General features: G+C 42.4%; 2 protein-coding genes across 4 annotated transcripts in view; one reads left to right on the top strand and one right to left on the bottom strand.

Annotated features, from left to right (window-relative positions):
• Positions 1-5,549, bottom strand: part of BAG4 (BAG cochaperone 4) — a 37,671-nt gene extending 32,122 nt beyond the window's left edge. The window contains exon 1 of one of the 2 annotated variants that reach the window (XM_066235567.1): positions 5,250-5,549. In XM_066235567.1, coding sequence (XP_066091664.1) covers positions 5,250-5,519 — 270 coding nt within the window. In that variant the 5' untranslated portion in view covers positions 5,520-5,549. The remainder of the gene's footprint in view (positions 1-5,249) is intronic. The other variant, XM_066235564.1, reaches the window with a different exon arrangement.
• A 343-nt stretch (positions 5,550-5,892) lies between these two features.
• On the top strand, positions 5,893-19,165 carry LSM1 (LSM1 homolog, mRNA degradation associated). 2 transcript variants are annotated; one of them, XM_066235572.1, is made up of 4 exons: positions 5,893-6,108; positions 11,211-11,279; positions 13,236-13,351; positions 18,672-19,165. In XM_066235572.1, the coding sequence occupies exons 1-4, from the start codon at positions 6,063-6,065 to the stop codon at positions 18,840-18,842; spliced, it is 402 nt and encodes a 133-aa protein (XP_066091669.1). In that variant the 5' UTR covers positions 5,893-6,062; the 3' UTR covers positions 18,843-19,165. The 2 variants fall into 2 exon arrangements, with proteins under 2 accessions (XP_066091669.1, XP_066091670.1); XM_066235573.1 differs by lacking the exon at positions 11,211-11,279.
• The last annotated feature ends 597 nt before the right edge of the window (positions 19,166-19,762 follow it).

The following is a 19,762-nucleotide window of genomic DNA, read 5'->3' as shown; positions in this document are numbered from 1 at the left end:
CACATGCAGGAATCTGTATCTCTGTATCTCCCCAACTCTTATTAAATAAATTAATAAATAAACATTTTGTACAGCTACATATTCCAAAATCACTAAAAACACTTCATGCTCCTGTAATAACCATTATCACAATTTAAAATTTTTTTCTATCACATTTAGATGTCTCCTAGGCTTCTCTACAATTTTCCCTTCTCCTAGACCCTCATTCAAACGTTTACCATATCAAGTTCCCAGTATACCCCATCCCACTTTCTTTATTCTCAGACTGAGCTCCTACTTTACCAAGAAAGGACACCAAGAGCTGTAAATTCCCTAATGTCCCTTCCTCCAACTCCAAACTTACTCTATCCCCCTGAAGCTCAGGAAAGTTTCTCAACTCTTCCTCACTTCTTAATCGCCCTCTACTTAAACCCTATTCCTTCCTTTGTTTGCATCTTTTCCCCCAATCTACTAGATTACTGACCTCTGCTTCCAAACACACTCAAGCCACCTCATCCTAAAAATTCTCTCCTCAATCCTGCTTCCCAGTCAAGTGACCTAGTTCTCATTTACTAACAAACTTCAGAAGTACAGTCTGTACAATTTATCCAAACCTCCCTCTCATTACTTTCATACTATTTTGAACTCCCACCATGAAAATCAACAATATCTTTTTACTGCCAGATCCAGCAGCTTCTTGCTCAATTCTATCACTTCCCTGCAACATAAGTATCCTTGCTGGATTGCATTGCACGACTTTCCTGGTTTTCTTACTGCCGTTCTGAGTATTCTTTTTCACTGTCTTCTTTTGGATCATCTTTTGCTGTCACTTATTCTAGACTCTCAAAGATCTCCCCTGGCAACATCACCCAGTTTGGTAATTTTGTTATGCTTATATTTGACGACTTTCAAATCACTATCTCCAGCCCCCATCTCCCTCCTAGGTGCCACATCTATTGTTTTGTGTCCACAGACAGCAAACAGTGGGTGCCACAAAGACTCTAAAATCCGATATCAAAAAAACAAAACAGAAACAGAAAATCAAAACTTCTCTTTAATCAACTGCATACATTGCATCCATAGCTTGGCACATGACTAACCACCATGCCTAACTGGCTTTCGGCAGAAATGGAATAGCGGCAGTATTCCATACCCTTGTCAAGTCATTGTAGCTCGTATTTCTTAAAGCTCCTCTATTAACCACTCACTAGTTCTTTTAGTATAGAACTAAACCATAGCTTCCTATAAAAACCTGTTCCTCTTCTTTTTTATTCCTATGAAACCTTTACTCCTATGGAATATTAAAACCTCAGTTCTGACCAGATAGCTCGGTTGGCTAGAGCATCGTCCCAAAGCAGAGATTACTGGTTCGATCCCAGGTCAGGGCACATACAGAAACAGATGTTCTTGTCCCTCTCCTGCTCTTTCCTTTTCTTTCTCTAAAGTCAATAAAATAAATACTAAAAAAACCCCAAAAATACTAAAACTTCAGAATCACCTTCTTTCCTCTTCATCCTCACAACTGATACATACCTTTGAAAATGTCTCTCAAATCTATGCAATTTGTTTTGAAATGCATCCAAAATATAAGATAGATATGATAATGCAAATATAATAAGTACTAATTACAGAATCTTGGTGGTGGATATATGGGTATTCTTTCAACTTTCTTGCACATTTGAAAATTTTTACAATAAAATGTTGAAAGAAATCTGATGACATTCAGACACTATTCACATGCATGCCCTTTTACCTCTCTTCTAACTACTACGGGAGCCTAACGGCGCTCTCTGCCTCCCCATTCCTTACCACTGTAATCCTCCAAGATAGCTCCCCTTTGATCCTGCTTGCTTTATACACACCCTTATGAACTTGCCTCCAACATTGTACCAGGGTTGGTCTCTATGACCAATATGACAGTAAATCACTCCCAAGATTAGGTTATAATCTCACCTGCGCCTTCCCACTTCCATCTCAGCCTGCACTCTCTCGATGACTTGTTCTGGGAGAACACGTAAATCAGCTAGGAATCTTCGTAAAATGCACATTCTGATTCAGTGGGTCTGGGGCAGGGCCTGAGATACAGTATTTCCAACAAGCTCCTAAGTAATACACATACTGCTAGTTCAGGGAGCAAACTACAGTGCTGCCGAGTATTGCTAAGGAAGAGGTAGACTTCTATTTTTTCCCCTGCCATATTTAAATATGTAAAGATAGAGTCAAGGCTGTAGTAGTTCAGTGCAGTATCATCTCACTATATTCAATTCTACAGAGCAGTGTTTCTCAAACATGAATGTGTGTACCAATCACCTGTGCACCTTATCAAACTGTGCTGTAAGTCAAGGGCAGGAGATTCCGTATTTCCAGCAACCTCCAAGCAACACTGAAGCCTCTGGTCCAAGGGTCAAACTTTTTGAATAGTAAGGTTTTAAAAGGCTCTTACATCATTTGTTTGTTTAACATATTTGATTATAGAAAAATGTAAAACTTACATGTCAAAAGCACAATAAAGATGAATAATGAATTTGAAAACAACATTTGCAACATCCATGACAACATGTATATCTTTTGCATTAATTTTCTATGGCTGCATAAATCATAATCCTAAACTTCTCAAGTTTCAGAAACATCAACCAGAAAGATAAACTCCTGAAATGATTTACAAAAGCCCTATATACATTCCAACTTTTCCTACAACTACTCCATCCAGAACCATCACCCACCCTACGTTCACACAGTACTAAAATATTAACTTCTCTAACCTTACTCTGAAAACACACATTTTGGGGGTTTTATTTATTTTTGTATTTTTCTTAAGTGAGAAGTGGGAGACAGAGAGACCGACTCCCACATATGCTCTACCTGGCAAGCCCACTAGGGGGTGATGCTCTGCCCATGGGCCTTTGCTTGGTTGCCTCCGTGAGGCCACGGAGCCATCCTCAGCACCCAAGCCAACTCACTCCAATGGAGCCATGGCTGCAGGAGGGAAAGAGAGAGATAGAGAGAAGGGAGAGGGGGAAGGGTGGAGAAGCAGATGGTCGCTTCTCCTGTGTGCCCTGTCCAGGAATTGAACCTGGGACTTCCACATGCCAGGCTGATGCTCTACCACTGAGCCAATTGACCAGGGCCCATTTTGGTTTTTTAAAGTCTATTCAATTGATAAACATTTATTGAGCATCTAACACACTTTTGTTTTGATAACACAGCAAGCTCAAGTAGAAGTCATCAGTTTAACGGTCCTCTCCTTTTTCCCTTCAATTGATCTTTGGTCTAGTTCAACTACTTATAGGCAAAGCATTTCATCACTCTACCATGGGATTCAAGTCCCACAGGCTACTTATTCTAGATTTAGAGGGAGAAAATACAGACCCTTCTTCACAATTAACCTCTCACTACCACGTTTTTTCCTTACAATTTTTTAAAGATATAACTAACATACCATTAAACCCACCCTTTAAAAAAGTATTCAATTCATTGGTTTTTAGTATATCCAAAGTTGTGCAAGCCTGACCTGTGGTGGCACAGTGGATAAAGCGTTGACCTGGAAATGCGGAGGTCACCGGTTCGAAACCCTGGGCTTGCCTGGTCAAGGCACATATGGGAGTTGATGCTTCCAGCTCCTCCCCCCCTTCTCCCTCTCTGTCTTTCTCCTCTCTAAAAATGAATAAATAAAATTAAAAAAAAAAAAATACTACCTCAAAGTTGTGCAATCATCATCACTATCTAATTCCAAAATATTTTCATCACCCCAAGGCCTGACCTGTGGTGGCACAGTACAAAGATAAAGCGTCGACCTGGAACGCTGAGGTCCCCAATTCATAACCCAGGCTTGCCTGGACAAGGCACATATAATAGTTGATGCTTCCTGCTCAACCCCTCCCCTCTCTCTCTCCCCTCTCTAAAACTGAATAAATAAAAATTTAAAAAAAAACTCCATACCATACCTTTTATCTATCAGCCCCAATGTCCCCAGTCCCCCAACCCCTGGTAACCATTCATCTTTCTGGCTCTACAAATTTGCCTATTCTGGACATTTCACATAAATGAAATGATAACAATACATAGTCTTTCTGACTGGCTTTGTCCATGTACCATGATGTTTTCAAGGTTCATCCACATTGCAGAATGTATGTATCAGTACCTCTTTCTTTTCTATAGCTAAATAATTCCATTGTATGAATATACCATATCTTATCTTTCCATCAGTTGATGTGCATGTGGATTATTTCCACTTTTTGGCTACTATGAATAATGCTGCTATGAATATGCATGTATAAGTTTTTATGTGGACATATGTTTTCAGTCCTCTTGCGTATATATCAAGTGCAGACTTGCTGAGTAATATGCTAACTCTACGCTTAACATTTTGAGGAACTGCCAAACTATTTTCCAAAGCAACGAACCATTTTACATCCCCACCAGCAATGTATGGGAATTTCACTATTACATTCTCAAACAATGTGAGGCTGTTATAATTCTTGAACGAAAGAAGAGATGTGCTCCACACTGTATTACGATAATTCTCTATGAAAATACTGCATTAACATAACATAAATGCTGTAGATACTAGAAAGAATACAGGACATAAAATGTTATAGGGCCGAGTATCCTGACCAAATGAGTGAATCTCTCCGAACCAACGGTTATTTAATCGTAAAATAGGGACATTGTACTGACATTTCCTGTTTCAGTCGCCATAAAGATTAAATGAAACAACCCACACAAAAGTGCTTTCCTACACTGATTATTCAATCCTGGGCAAAGCATTAGGGGCAAAAGGCTAAATACCCAGATCCTGCCCCTGCCCCTTCCTTCACGTTCCCCCACGCGGGAGGGGTTGCTGAGTGACGGCGGGGGCTGCAGCCACCTCCCTTCTCTCCGAGGGCCGCCTGAGGAGCCACGCAGGATAAATTGTTGGAGCCCAAAAAACAGAGCTGGGTCACTTCAACCCAACATCGTTCCCAAGTGACAGATTCCGCAGCCTCTACTTAGCTTAGCAAGTCAGCCCAGGATCTCTTTTCCTTTTTGAATAGTAATAGACATTTATTATGGTCAAAGCAGAAAAGGATGAGCAAAAGAAAACAAGCATACCCCACCCACCCACGATCCCATCTCTTATCTGTACAACCTCTCCCAAAAGGTAAACAAATATGAAACCAGATCCACTAGGAACTCTGGAGGCATATCAATCTGAATGGCCCTCAACCTCAAAAAACCCCCTATCGAAACCCCCTATCGAAACCCCCTGGGACAGACGGCGCAAAGATTACCTGGTGGCTTCTTCCAGCTCTACCTGTCTCGGTCCAGGTACCTCCAGAGGAATAGTAGCCATCGTCTCCTCCACCTTCTCCTGGCCAGGTGGTCTCAACCGGGCCACCCCCGCGCGCCCGCCAGGAAATGGGAGGCTGGGGAGGTTCCGGGCGAGGAGGATATAAGGGTGGAGGTGGGTGCACGGGCACATCTCCACCCCCAGGCCCGTAGTAGCGACCATACGAAGGACCGTCACTGGGGCCGTAGCCCGAACGCCTTAAGGCCGACATGGGCTCCACTGCCCCGAAGTGCTTCCCGCCCCCCACGACCGGCCTAATGCGCAGGCGCCAGCCAGCGAGAGGGAATGGACAACAGTGAAGGGGGTCGGGCCGACAATAACCAATCACAAGCCAAGTTCCGCCCCTTCACCTGCGAGTCCCGAGAGTTGAGGGATGGATGCTCCTGACTCTGGGGTCGAGGGAGGAAGAGAATTAGTGGTAGCATCGTTTTCCATAAAAAAGAGAATACATTTTCCCACTACCTATGCAACCTAGATTCCTCCTTTCCTCTCTTCAGGGATGGGGAAAAAAGTCCCAGGACCGCAGGAGGGTCCCGCCTCTTCCTGAGGACGGGGCACGTGATACCGGAAGTGGGTGGGGATAATATGGAGGACTTTCCGGCGAGTCCCGGCGGCAGAAAGCCGGGGCAGAAGTGCTGGTCCCGGTACGGGTACCTGTCCCGGTCCCGCCGAGGCGGCAGCTACGTTAGGAGGACGGAGGTGTTGGACGCGCTGGCCCTCCGCGCTGTACATTGCAGCCTTATCTCCGCCCAAAATGAACTATATGCCCGGCACCGCCAGCCTTATCGAGGACATCGACAGTGAGTTGCTCATTTTCTTGGGGTGAAGTCTGGAGTGAGACCCTTCCTCCCGGACGGTGCCTCCTTCGAGAGAGCTCGTAGAATGGGTGTGGGGCAGAGAGCGGTGTGTTTTTCGCACAGCACTGGATGTTAGGCGTTGACATCCTCAACGGCATGGAGGAGCCACGGGGACACACCGCTTGCCCACCTCCTAGCCTGCAACCTCGATTACGTTTGTCCTGTCCTTCGCAGCCTCCCCCAGTTCACGGGCTGCTCAGCCACAAACTGTGGAATTCAGTCCTGCTTCCGAGGGACGTGGCTGGTGGGGCCCGAACACGAAATTTGACCCTGCCCAGTCCACTTTCTCTGCGCTATTTCCAAGTACCAGGTTGTTTCTGATAGATGGATGAGAATACTTAAAGGATTCATCAAGAAATGAAAATGTTAAAACAACCGCGTTTAGACCTAATTGGCAGTAAACATAGACTTTATGTTCTGCAGCCATTTGCAATATTATTTAACCGTGAGGGTTGTTAGTCCTTTCGGGTTATGGTAGTAGAAACCATTCATTGCCAGACAAGGTAATGACTTTTCTGCAAAGGTTTCACTTCAGACTTATATATTTCTTTTCTGTTAGGCAATTTTCTTTTGCTTTTACTAAGAAGAACTCCCTTATTCCTAGTCATTGTCCGAAAGAGGTGCTGGGTCCTGTGCAAAAGAAGAGCCACTTAGTTGTCCAGTTTTTCCTTTTGCTGCACTCTCATCTGTGAATTATTTCCCAGGCAACATTTTTGGAATCGTTTTAATCGTATGGTGTCTTAATAACTTGCAGTTGCTGCAAAATGGTTTACAAAGAGTTTCAACCAAATTACAAGTCTACACAGTTACTATGTATGCAAATTAAAGAGTGTATAATTAAACTTATTTCATCTGAAATCGTTTTTTAAATCTACATATTTTTCTTCTTTTCCAAGGGAGATAGAGAGACAGATTCCCACATGTGCCCTGGGCAACCCGAGTCTGGGGCTGATGCTCTTCCCATCTGGGGTCATGCTCCCAACTGAGCTACTTTTAGCACCTGAGGTGGAGGCTCCAGGGAGTCATTCTCAGTGCCCAGGCCCTAGATGATGTGCTTGACCTAATCAAGCTGTGAGAGAAGAAGAGAGAGAGAGAGAAGGGGGAGGGGTGGAGAAGCAGATGATTGCTTCTCCTGTGTGCCTTTGCCACCAGTTGAACCTGGAACTTGCACACGCTGAGTTGATGCTTTACCAGTGAGCTAACCGGCCAGGTCTGGACTAATTTCATATATACAACTACTGTTCAACTATCTGTAATGTAATGAAAAGTTAACTTTCAGTTGTCGAAGGATGCCCTTTTTCCCTCAGCTCTCTTGTTACATATCTGAATTATTTGAGGTCCTAACACATTGTTATTTTATTAAAAATAATTTTGTTTTCAAGCCTTCTAACCTTTTTATTTTTTTGTAGATTCCAAGCCTCCTTTTTTACTGCAAAGTTCAAAACCATTTTTATGCACCCTTGACTGTCCTAGTATTTTCCCCATCCTCTTGTTTGAGTCAGAAGTATTCCTCCCTTTCAGTCTGTTTTTCCTTACTCTTTCCTCCCACGGCTTCTGGAACCTTCTTCCATTAATATCCTTTTTCTCATACCGTCTCTCTCTCCCTGGATCCTTCTCTTCATGTTTGTTCTTGTCTATCCATCTCAATTTGTTTTCCAGTTGTATCTCTCCATCAAGTTCTCCCATCCCCCTCTTTTTTATATCCTCACCCGCAAACCTCTCGAGTCATCTCTTTTTGGACTCTTTCTGACCACCTCCGTTACCCCTGCAATTTGACTTTTGTTATCCACATGCTGCTGCAGCTCTATTCTTAAAAGCCAGCAGTCTGATGAACTCTTCTGAGTTCTCCCCTCCCCTCTGCAGCATTGTGATAGTATTACACTGTGATACTGGACTCTTAATCTGTGCTCTTGATTTCTCTAACACTGGCTCTTGCTGATTTTCTTATCTGTCCAACTCTTACTGTTTCTTAGGTTCCATCTTTGGCTTGCTTCTTTCTTTAAGTCTAAGAGATCTTCTGGACTTTTAATAATTGTATCACCTCTTTGTGGCCTTATCCAAAATTGCCCTAATTCTGACCTCTTTAGCATTCCAGTCTTATATTTCCCACTGTCTTTTGACATTTTTACGTAAGTGTCCTGACAGCACTTCAGAATTACAAACAGCTGACAACCTTCTGTCCTGAGCTTGTTGTTCTTTCTTCCAACTTTTGGTAAATGGTCCTCCCTGACATGATGACTCAAAATTCTTACATGTTCTTTAACTCATCTCTTCTGCACCCCACTGTCTCATACCTACCCTCATATACAAACTCAATTAGTTAACAAATCCTGTTACACCTGCACCTTTTTCCGTTGAGTCTTAGCCCTCTCATCATCTTCCCTCTCATCATCTTCCTTCTCATCTCTATCTTGGTTCAGGACTCTCTTTATGTCTCAGACTCTTGGAATATCTCAGCCGCTCTCTCTTTTTACCCAGTTCAGTCTTCAATGGTTTCTGTTCCCTATGCAGTCAAATCCAAACAGCCTGCTCCCAGTTCTTTTTTTACTTAATTTCCTGTTATTTCCCTTCACACCCTCAACTTTTCACCAAACATTTGGTTACTAGTCCTTTTTTTCTCCTGCCTAATTACAGATTTCCCTCCTTACCTACCTTTCAGGAACCAACTCAGATATATCCTCCAGCTAGAGTTTCTCTAAGTCTCGTATAATTAAGAAGTACTTTCTTTTGGTGCTTAATTATAGCCTAATTATAAATTATAAAACCCTTCAGGGAATACAGCTATAAATTCCTTCAGGGAAGAATCATTGGCTTGTTCCTCTGTTCTGTATCTAGAAAGTACTTTATGCGTGGCATTAAATGAACAAAAGGCCCAGTGGATAAAGCAACGACCTGGAACGCTGAGATCGCCCGGTAAAACCCCAGGCTTGCCTGGTCAAGAGACATACGGGAAACGAGTTGATGCTTCCTCTCTCTCTCTCTCTTTCTCTCTCTCTCTCTCTCTCTCTCTCTCTCTCTTTCTCTCTCTCTCTCTCCCTCTCTCTCTCTCTCCCTCTCTCTCTCTCTCCCCCTCTCTCTCCCCCCCTCTCTCTCCCCCCCTTCCTTGCCCTCCCTCCCTCTTCCTCTTCTCCCTCTTCTCTCAAAAATCAATAAATAAAATTTTTTTAAAAAAAAAGAACTTTGCTAGCTATTCTAGTGACTGGCTTATTGTCATTCTTCAGTCAGCTCAGTCACCTCTTGAGAGGTTTCCCCGACTAGTCTATGTTCTGTAGCTCCTTCTCTTTCATCATACTGTCTTGCCGTCTTACTTACTATTCCATTGTACTAATCACAGTAGCTTATTTTGTTTGCCTTCCTTCACCAGGAATATAAATTCACAGAGTGGTGATAGTCTGAGTTTTATTCTCTACTATATATCTAAGCCCCAGAACAGCGCATAGCTCTTAATAAATATTACTGAATTGTTGCTCTAGCTTATTGTCACCATCCTCCTTTTACATGTCTGGAGCATTGTTTTTATTTAAAACCTTCCCTGAGGCCCTGGCCGGTTGGCTCAGCGATAGAGCGTCGGCCTGGCGTGCAGGGGACCCAGGTTCGATTCCCGGCCAGGGCACATAGGAGAAGTACCCAGTTGCTTTTCCACCCTCACCCCCTCCTTCCTCTCTGTCTCTCTCTTCCCCTCCCGCAGCCAAGGCTCCATTGGAGCAAGGATGGCCTGGGCGCTGGGGATGGCTCCTTGGCCTCTGCCCCAGGCGCTGGAGTGGCTCTGGTCGCGACAAAGCAACGCCCCAGAGGGGCAGAGCGTCGCCCCTGGTGGACGTGCTGGGTGGATCCCGGTCGGGCGCATGCGGGAGTCTGTCTAACTGTCTCTCCCCGTTTCTAGCTGCAGAAAAAATTAAAAGAAAGAAAGAAAATAAATAAATAAAACCTTCCCTGATTCCAAAGTGTGAAATAGGATCTTTTCTTAAGTTCAGGGTGGGAATCAATCTTAGAATTAAGATCATAAAGATTATCCGGGCCCTGGCCAGTTGGCTCAGCAGTAGAGTTTCAGCGTGTGGAAGTCCTGGGTTCTATTCCCGGTTAGGGCACACAGGAGAAGTGACCATCTGCTTCTCCATCACCCCCCTCTCTTCCACAGCCATGGCTCAAATGAGCAAGTTGGCCCCAGGTTGCCAAGCAATGGAGCAGTGGCCCCAGGCAGGGGTTGCCAGGTAGATCCTGGTTGGGGCATATATGACATTCTGTCTCTCCATCTCACTTGATTTAAAAAAATAAATCATCCAGACTGAATTCCTCAGTTTGCAGGTGTAGAAGCTGACATGACACTATTGGAGGGTGGGACAGGTTAACTTGCAAACACTAGGGTCTAGAGCTGGTCGGGCTTCCTGGCTCTCACCCTGTCCTTTTTCCACTCTCACACTGCTCTCATTCTTTTCACCACTAACCTAATCCAGCAATTTTCAACCTTTTTCATCTCATGCCACACATAAACTACAAAAATTCTGCAGCATACCAAAAAAGGTATAATTTTGATTCTTACCAGGTGGCCATTGTGTTGGCTGTTTTATTTTTTGACAATCTAAGGGCGAAGAGGCCATTGTCCCTGACTAATAGTCAGATATTGCATGTTTTAAAACTTCTCCTGGCATACCAGTTGAAAATCACCATTTTAATCTAAACCCCAGGCTACCTTGGTCCTCCCTCTAATTTCCCTATGAACTCCACCTTAAATTCATTGGGAGAGGAAGTGGTAGAGCTTAAACTGCCAACTTTATTTTTGCTGTTACCCTGTAAACCAGGGGTCCCCAAACTTTTTATACAGGGGTCCAGTTCACTGTCCCTCAGACCATTGGAGGGCCACCACATACAGTGCTCCTCTCACTGACCACCAATGAAAGAGGTGCCCCTTCTGGAAGTGCGGTGGGGGCTGTATAAATGGCCTCGGGGCCGCATGCGGCCTGCGGGTCATAGTTTGGGGACACCTGCTGTAAACTTACTAAAGCTACCAGTTTTAATTTTTTAAAGATCTTTTTTCCTGTCCTCAGAAAAGCACTTGGTCCTGCTTCGAGATGGAAGGACACTTATAGGCTTTTTGAGAAGCATCGACCAATTTGGTATGTATTAGTTACAGACTTCTCTTATACTCTGGATAATGAGAGCTACCCATTATATTTTTTATTATTTTATATTGTAACCTATTTATCTGCAACTTTTTCATGAGTAACATAATGGAATATTGTTTTGACTTATTACAACATTGCTTCCTAAATTATGATTAGATAGTTCAAAAGCTTCTATTTTCAAGTGTGTATTTCTAAAACTGGTTTTTACTAGAACATAGGATTACAGTGTTTTTGGAGTATTTTTTTATTTTCCCCATTAGAGGGAGCCAAAAGATAGAAATAAACTCAGTCCACTGAAAAAGCTATTCATCTGTACATTGGCTTGGGTGTGACTACTCTTCAGAGCAGTTTGTGCACTGAAGGTAATCCCTCCCTGTCCAATGAAAATTGGATAGGAGGCGTTTTCTGAAGCTTGTTAGGGATCCCAAAATTAAGCTCAAGATTTTATACTTAGGGGTACATTAGACTCAGCATTCCCAGTCTTTGGCATCCCACACTTTTCTGAAGAGATCTCAATTTGCTTCTGTTTCAAGAAACTTCTCAGTTCATATCAGCATTTGTTACACATCTATTAGGTCAGTGGATTTGGGCATGAGGAAAAAAAACATAACTGAAACACTTGTAAGAGTTAGTGACGATAAAGAGTATAGGCAGCTGCTTTCTTCAACTAAGGCAAATGGTACCAATGGAAAAAAGAAAAATAGTTCTCTTAACATCAGGATTCTAAATCTTAAATCAAATTCATCAGACGCCTTTGATGGAAAAGCAATAAATTCTGACAAAGTAGATAAATAGGTTTTTGCTGTCTTCATGGACGCATATATTGGGTTAAATGAATTTTAAATACTGAAACAAAGTTAAATCTTTGGTAAATCATCACAAATACCCAGACAACATGGAAAAACTGTTTCTTTCTAAAAACAACAAGAGTTTTAACCTCTGCAGTTGTTTAGAATCTACCCAGTGCCTTCATTTATATTTCCTTACAACTATGTTGATATTGGCAATGAACTGATCATTTTAATTTTCTTTTTTCCACCGTCACTCATGTAATAGTGCAGTGGTCCCCAACCTCTGGGGCCGTGGACCAGAACTGGTCCACAGAGAAAGAATAAATAATTTACATTATTTCCATTTTATTTATATTTAAGTCTGAACAATGTTTTATTTTTTAAAAAACGACCAGATTCTCTCTGTTACATCCATCTAAGACTCACTCTTGACACTTGTCTCGGTCACATGATACATTTATCCGTCCCACCCTAAAGGCCGGTCCGTGAAAATATTTTCTGACATTAAACCGGTCCATGGCCCAAAAAAGGTTGGGGACCTCGGTATTTGTGCAACATAAGCCCAAACTCTCTCTCTCAGTTTGCAATTGGTTAAAAGTCTCTTAACCCTTTGAGTAGTGTTTTTCATGCTCGCTGACCCCCGGGAGTGAGTTTTTTTTGTTTTGTTTTTTCAAAAAATGAAATTAGTTCCAGTTACAGTTTTATTAACTTAAAATCATGTTTGTGTGCACAACTGGGTCTGCTATGCCCCGTGTCAGCCATATGCGGCCGGCATATTTAACAAATCTCCTCCTTCAATAAAACTCTTCAAAATTCAAAAAAAAAATCATGTTTGTTTGATAACCGATTTATGGAAACAAGAAGAACATACATTTGCCTTTTTTTAATGTTGCCTTACACATGTACGATCGTTTCGTACTCTGGATGGTCAGGAGGCAGGAGGACGTACATGAATGAATGTTTATACTACTCAAAGGGCTAAGGAGTGTGTCGTAATGAAATAGGAGAAGTTTGTTTGAAATTTTAGTTTTTCCCAGAATTACAAAGTTTTGAAATCATGTTTAGATAAATCTTTTCTATTCAAAATAACTGAATTATGGACCTTTACCCAATGATTTGAACTTAATTTCTTTGTTTCTTCCCTATACACTTATAGCTAACTTAGTCCTGCATCAGACTGTGGAGCGTATTCATGTGGGCAAAAAATACGGTGATATTCCTCGAGGGATTTTTGTGGTCAGAGGAGAAAATGTGGTCCTGCTGGGAGAAATAGTAAGTGAAAACTGTTAAGCTGCTGTGGGTCTGGATAATCATGCTAGTTAGATTTCTTTTTGTCTTTTCAAGAAGGAAAAATACACTTTCCACATTTCACCCCGTTTCTCACGGGAAAGCGCCAGATTGGTTTAGGAAAGCCACGGTTGTAAAAGGAAAGGTACAGAGAGTAATTAACTTTGTTTCAGTGCCCCTCGGCATCTTAAAGAGTTGATCCCATTAACAGCAAAATATCATTGATTTCACCACATATCTTTTAAAAATACCATCCTATAACCTGACCAGGCGGTGGCGCAGTGGATAGAGCGTCAGACTGGGATGCAGAGGACCCAGGTTCGAGACCCCGAGGTCGCCAGCTTGAACGTGGGCTCATCTGGTTTGAGCAAAAGTCTACCAGTTTGAACCCAAGGTCGCTGGGTCCAACAAGGGGTTACTCGGTCTGCTGAAGGCCCACAGTCAAGGCACATATGAGATAGCAATCAGTGAACAACTAAGGTGTTGCAAGTGCAATGAAAAACTAATGATTGATGCTTCTCATCTCTCTCCGTTCCTGACTGTCTGTCCCTGTCTATCCCTTGCTCTGACTCACTCTCTGTCTCTGTAATAAATAAATAAATAAATAATAAAGACTTAAAAAAATACTTAAGCCTGACCAGGTGGTGGCGCAGTGGATAGAGCGTCGGACTCTGGGATGCAGAAGGACTCAGGTTCGAGACCCCGAGGTCGCCAGTTTGAGCGCAGGCTCATCTGGTGTGAGCAAAAAAAAAAGCTCACCAGCTTGGACCCAAGGTCGCTGACTCGAGCAAGGGGTTACTCGGTCTGCTGAAGGCCCACGGTCAAGGCACATATGAGAAAGCAATCAATGAACAACTAAGGTGTTGCAACGCACAACGAAAAACTGATGATTGATGCTTCTCATCTCTTTCCGTGTCTGCCTGTCCCTGTCTATCCCTCTCTCTGACTCTCGCTCTGTCTCTGAAATAACTTAAAAAAAAAAATACCATCCTATAAATGTGCTCATTAATAAATTATTTCTGCTATTTCTTATAACAGAAAATTGAAAAACTTGAAATAAATAAGTTGGGTAAAGTAAGATTTATATACACTGTATTTTGCAGTCATTTAAACAAATGTTACAAGTAGTTGTTTATGACATAAAGTTATTAGCTGTGGTTGTAAGGAAAGGCATTGCATATACAAGGGGATGCCCATGTATAGTATTTTAAGGGGGAGGAGGGGGTAAGATGTAGAAGACTTCTGTGAACTAGCCTGATAATGGAGCTCAGCTACACTTGAATCCTTAGCTCAACCAATGAGGAGGAGGACTAGCTGTCAGCTAAAAAATTAAATCTTCTAAAGTGTTGTTACCATAGGGGTATGTGTGTGTCTGTGTGGGTGTACAAACATATATACATATGTGTATGCACATAGACATACAAAGCTATTAGAAAAACATATACAGGTTGGGCAAAAGTAGGATTTCAGTGCATATGAAAACTATTAGAGTAATTAATAATACACAAATAAACTTGCATAATCACAACTATAAACCTTTTTTTTAATTTTATTTATTCATTTTTAGAGAGGAGAGAGAGAGAGGGAGAGAGAGAAACAGAGAGAGAAAAGGGAGGAGCTGGAAGCATCAACTCCCATATGTGCCTTGACCAGGCAAGCCCAGGGTTTCGAACCGGCGACCTCAGCATTTCCAGGTCGACACTTTATTCACTGCGCCACCACAGGTCAGGCCTATAAACCTACTTTTGCCCAACCCTATATATAAAACTATTAGAAGTACTCAGTATTTTAAAAAGATAAACCTCATTTCATATTTTACATTAAACATTACTTTAAAATACCTTATTTAATACCTTTGACTTGATCCTGCTTCTTCTAATTATTGAGTTTGCAAGGAAAGTCAAGATTAAAAACTTTGATCTTTGGCCCTGGCCGGTTGGCTCAACGGTAGAGCGTCGGCCTGGCATGCAGGAGTCCCGGGTTCGATTCCCAGCCAGGGCACACAGGAGAAGTGTCCATCTGCTTCTCCACTCCTCCCCCTCTCCTTCCTCTCTGTCTCTCTCTTCCCCTCCCGCAGCCGAGGCTCCATTGGAGCAAAGATGGCCCGGGCGCTGGGGATGGCTCTGGCCTCTGCCTCAGGCACTAGAGTGGCTCTGGATGCAACAGAGCGACGCCCCAGAGGGGCAGAGCATCGCCCCCTGGTGGGCATGCCGGGTGGATCCCGGTCGGGCGCATGCGGGAGTCTGTCTGACTGCCTCCCCGTTTCCAGCCTCGGAAAAATGAAAAAAAAAACAAAACAAAAAAAACCTTTGATCTTTGCTTGGTTTTATCTTTTCCTATTTTGTTTTTAAAGTTTTCAGTCAAGTTTCCCAATACATTGCCATCTCTTAAATCAGATTTGTGGAAGTCTTTTGAGTGGAGTGATTTGGTCTATAGCTATTTTTAATAAGCCATTTGAGAAAATAAGGAGATATTTTTGCCAGGGTCAGATTGGTTCAGAGACCTTGTGTTGAAATAGCTAGCTAGAAATCACTCATCAGTACTGCCAAGTGCTTCTATGAAATGTCTGTTTCTGATTTTTAAAATATTTTTTGTGGTTGCAATTTTTGTTTATCATTTCTTGCATGTTCATGCAGCAGAAATTATCTTCTATTATGTAAAGGTTGAAATAAAGCACTTATGCGCAGAGGTATGAGGGAGGGACAATAAAAGACTGTGAAGTGGTCTACCAGTATATTAAGGGCCAACACCTCTCTAGACAGTAGAATTATGGATGATTATTTTTTTCCTTTTTTTTTAAATACTTTTCTTTTTTTTTTTTCATTTTTCTGAAGCTGGAAACAGGGAGAGACAGTCAGACAGACTCCCGCATGCGCCCGACCGGGATCCACCCGGCACGCCCACCAGGGGCTACGCTCTGCCCACCAGGGGGCGATGCTCTGCCCATCCTGGGCGTCGCCATATTGCGACCAGAGCCACTCTAGCGCCTGAGGCAGAGGCCACAGAGCCATCCCCAGCGCCCGGGCCATCTTTGCTCCAATGGAGCCTTGGCTGCGGGAGGGGAAGAGAGAGACAGAGAGGAAAGCGCGGCGGAGGGGTGGAGAAGCAAATGGACGCTTCTCCTGTGTGCCCTGGCCAGAAATCGAACCCGGGTCCTCCGCACGCTAGGCCAACGCTCTACCGCTGAGCCAACTGGCCAGGGCCTGAATACTTTTCTGATTCTAATTTTTAAGGAGGAAACATACTACTTTGCTATTTTAATTTTTATTTATTTATTTATTTTATTTATTTATTCATTTTAGAAAGGAGAGAGAGAGGGAGAGAAGAGAGAGACAGAGAGAGAGAAGGGGGAGGAGCAGGAAGCATCAACTCCCATATGTGCCTTGACCAGGCAAGCCCAGGGTTTTGAACCGGCGACCTCAGCATTTCCAGGTCGACGCTTTATCCACTGCGCCACCACAGGTCAGGCACTACTTTGCTATTTTAAGTTAAAATATTTACACATATTCTGCTTCAGTTTTATAGCAGTGAACAGTAACATACTTTCTGTGGCAGGCACATTGGCACAAATTGCCCCTGTGTAGATAGATATATGTGTGTGGGAGTAGAGGTAAACTTGTGATTGTTCTTGAAAGTTCATTGTTTCCTGGGAGCCTTTTTGGGAAGAAAAGTACTCTTTTTATATATTATGGTTTGGATGCTATAGAATTTTTACAGTGATACCATAGTTGTATGAATCAATAGTCATATGGATTAATAGTTTGAAGAAATTAAGTGCTAACCCTAGGGAAAGTCATACCCAGAAACCATGTAGATTCTGTAAACATTGCATTGCTTAAGAAGTCCCTGGATTCTGCCTCAAGGATAGTGATGTACAAAGTCTTAACTAACTAACAAGACAGACTGTTGGGAAACAGCATTATCACAACCACATGAATAGCTCACTGAATAACACTGAAAAGTTCAATAGGCAGGTTGCCAAGCTAAGAACGTTATCTTCCCTTCCACTGCAACCCATGGATTGTGAGGGCAGGTTACACTGGATAACATATACTTTCCTGGGTGCATTTAACATTTGACCTAGGGCAGAGTTTGCTTATGTAATTTGTGTGGCTTTCATCTGACGTCTCTGGTGAGAGTCCTCCGTTTGCTATGTTACAGCCGGTGGGTTCTGAGGCCTTGGTGACATCTGTAGATTAGTATGCAGTGATAGGCTGGGACATCTGGAGTTTGTATATGTGAAACGCCTTCCTGGAATTTTATCACTGAAAGAGAAGAGGAAAAGAAATAAGAATACCCTGTCTGTATAGACTTCCTAGTTATAAAAATAACCCAGAATAATACCTTATGTTCATTTTTAAAAGAATTAACTGAATCTGTGGATAATATATGCTTTTATAGCAAGATTCTGCATTACAAGATGGTTTATCAAATGGTATAATGTGTATAAAAATAAAACTTAAGCATATTATGTCATATTAAGTGAAAAAATATAGTCACTATAAAGTCAGTAGGTACATGAAAAAAGATGGAAGGATAGTCACCAAAATGGTATCCCTCCGTACTGGAATTAAGGATTTAAAAAATATTTTTTTTTTTTTCTTGCTTGTCTGTTTTTAAATGTCATACAATGAGCGTGTATTTTTTTTTTTAATAATGAGAAAAAAAATTTTTAGAAAGCAAAAAAAATTGTCATTAAAACAGAACTATATTGAGGCCAAACTGGTTTAGTAATCCAACTGGTCTGCTGAGGTTTTCTCTGCAAGACTTGTTGCTATAGAGGGAAAGGAGTCTTGTGTTATCAAGACTCTTAGTTAATGCAACAGAGGGACAGTTTATTGCCTTTAGGGGAGGGGGTGCTTCTTTGAATCAGTGTTCTCTCCCTTCTTACTGAGCAACAACCCCCAGAAATTAAGCTGAATTTGATAATGTAAATATAAATATACAAAACTTATCTAAAGCTGTCTTGGCCTTGGTAACTTCTCTTTCTTAGATTCTCTGGGGTTGGAGAGATAACCCTATTTATTTGTTTTTTTAAGGAAAGTACTCTTGACTAATGTAGGACTTCAGACACCTAGAGCTTTGTTATACACAGTTACTGATCCCTCATTACCACATTCATGTAAGTATTCACTCTGTAGTAGTGTGATCATTTCTTTGTACTGTTCCTAGGAGAAAGATATTTCAGCCATGTCTCAATTATGAAAAATAACCTAAGTCTGACATGGGAATCCATTTGCCTTCAGATCTGTAATGTTTTCTATTCTTGGTCACCAACTGAAGTTTTTCCAAACTTGTTTTGTAGGATTTGGAAAAGGAGAGTGACACCCCCCTCCAACAAGTGTCGATTGAAGAAATCCTAGAGGAACAGAGGGTAGAACAGCAGACCAAGCTGGAAGCCGAGAAGCTGAAGGTTCAGGCTCTGAAAGATCGCGGTCTCTCCATTCCTCGAGCAGACACTCTGGATGAGTACTAACACTCGATCAGAGGCCACTGCTCTTGGGGAGCAGGGACTGTCACCGAATAGAAGTGACGTTCCAGTCACCTTGCGTATTTGACTGGAGACTGGAGAATTTTTGAAAAGTCAGTTTTCTTTTGAATTCTTCACATATGCAACATGAAGAAATTATGTGGCTTTTTTTCTTTTTAATAACAAAATCATTGTTTAAAGAAACAGCTGGATGGACTCCTTTCAGACACCACCCTGGAGCCAGCAGTGCTTCTCTGTATCGCCCTTCTCATCCTCAGTCGGTGTTTACAGGGAACAGTCTTCATTTGCGTGTAAATAAAGTATGATTCTCAAAACTGTCATGTTATTTCCTAAGTTTTAGTTGCGTCCAGTGAACAGACAAAATTAAAATTTTGGTCTCGCCTGACCAGGCGGTGGTGCAGTGGATAGAGCGTCGGACTGGGATGCTGAGGACTCAGGTTTGAGACCCCGAGGTCACCAGCTTGAGCACGGGCTCATCTGGTTTGAGCAAAGCTCACCAGCTTGGACCCAAGATCACTGGCTCAAGCAAGGGGTTACTCGGTCTGCTGAAGGCCCACGGTCAAGGCACATATGAGAAAGCAATCAATGAACAACTAAGGTGTTGCAAGCGCAACGAAAAACTAATGATTGATGCTTCTCATCTCTCTCTGTTCCCGTCTGTCTGTCCCTGTCTATCCCTCTCTCTGACTCTCTCTCTGTCCCTGTAAAAAATAAAAAAATTTGGTCTCAAAGGGATAAACAATCCACACACTGGGATTTGCCCTCTGCCACATTTCCAAGTTGTTACTTAAGAAGCAATATGTATTTATGTATTTTCATATTAGATATCTTGTGGGTCCTCTTGTCCCCACTGATAAGAAAAACACATTCTAGCCTTCAGGAAGGGGCTTTCGGTGAAGTTGCAC

Source organism: Saccopteryx bilineata, chromosome 6, assembly GCF_036850765.1.
Source record: "Saccopteryx bilineata isolate mSacBil1 chromosome 6, mSacBil1_pri_phased_curated, whole genome shotgun sequence".
Taxonomy (NCBI): Eukaryota; Metazoa; Chordata; class Mammalia; order Chiroptera; family Emballonuridae; genus Saccopteryx; species Saccopteryx bilineata.
The sequence above is the reverse complement of the archived record's forward strand: the minus strand, read 5'-3'. Positions and strand labels throughout refer to the sequence as shown.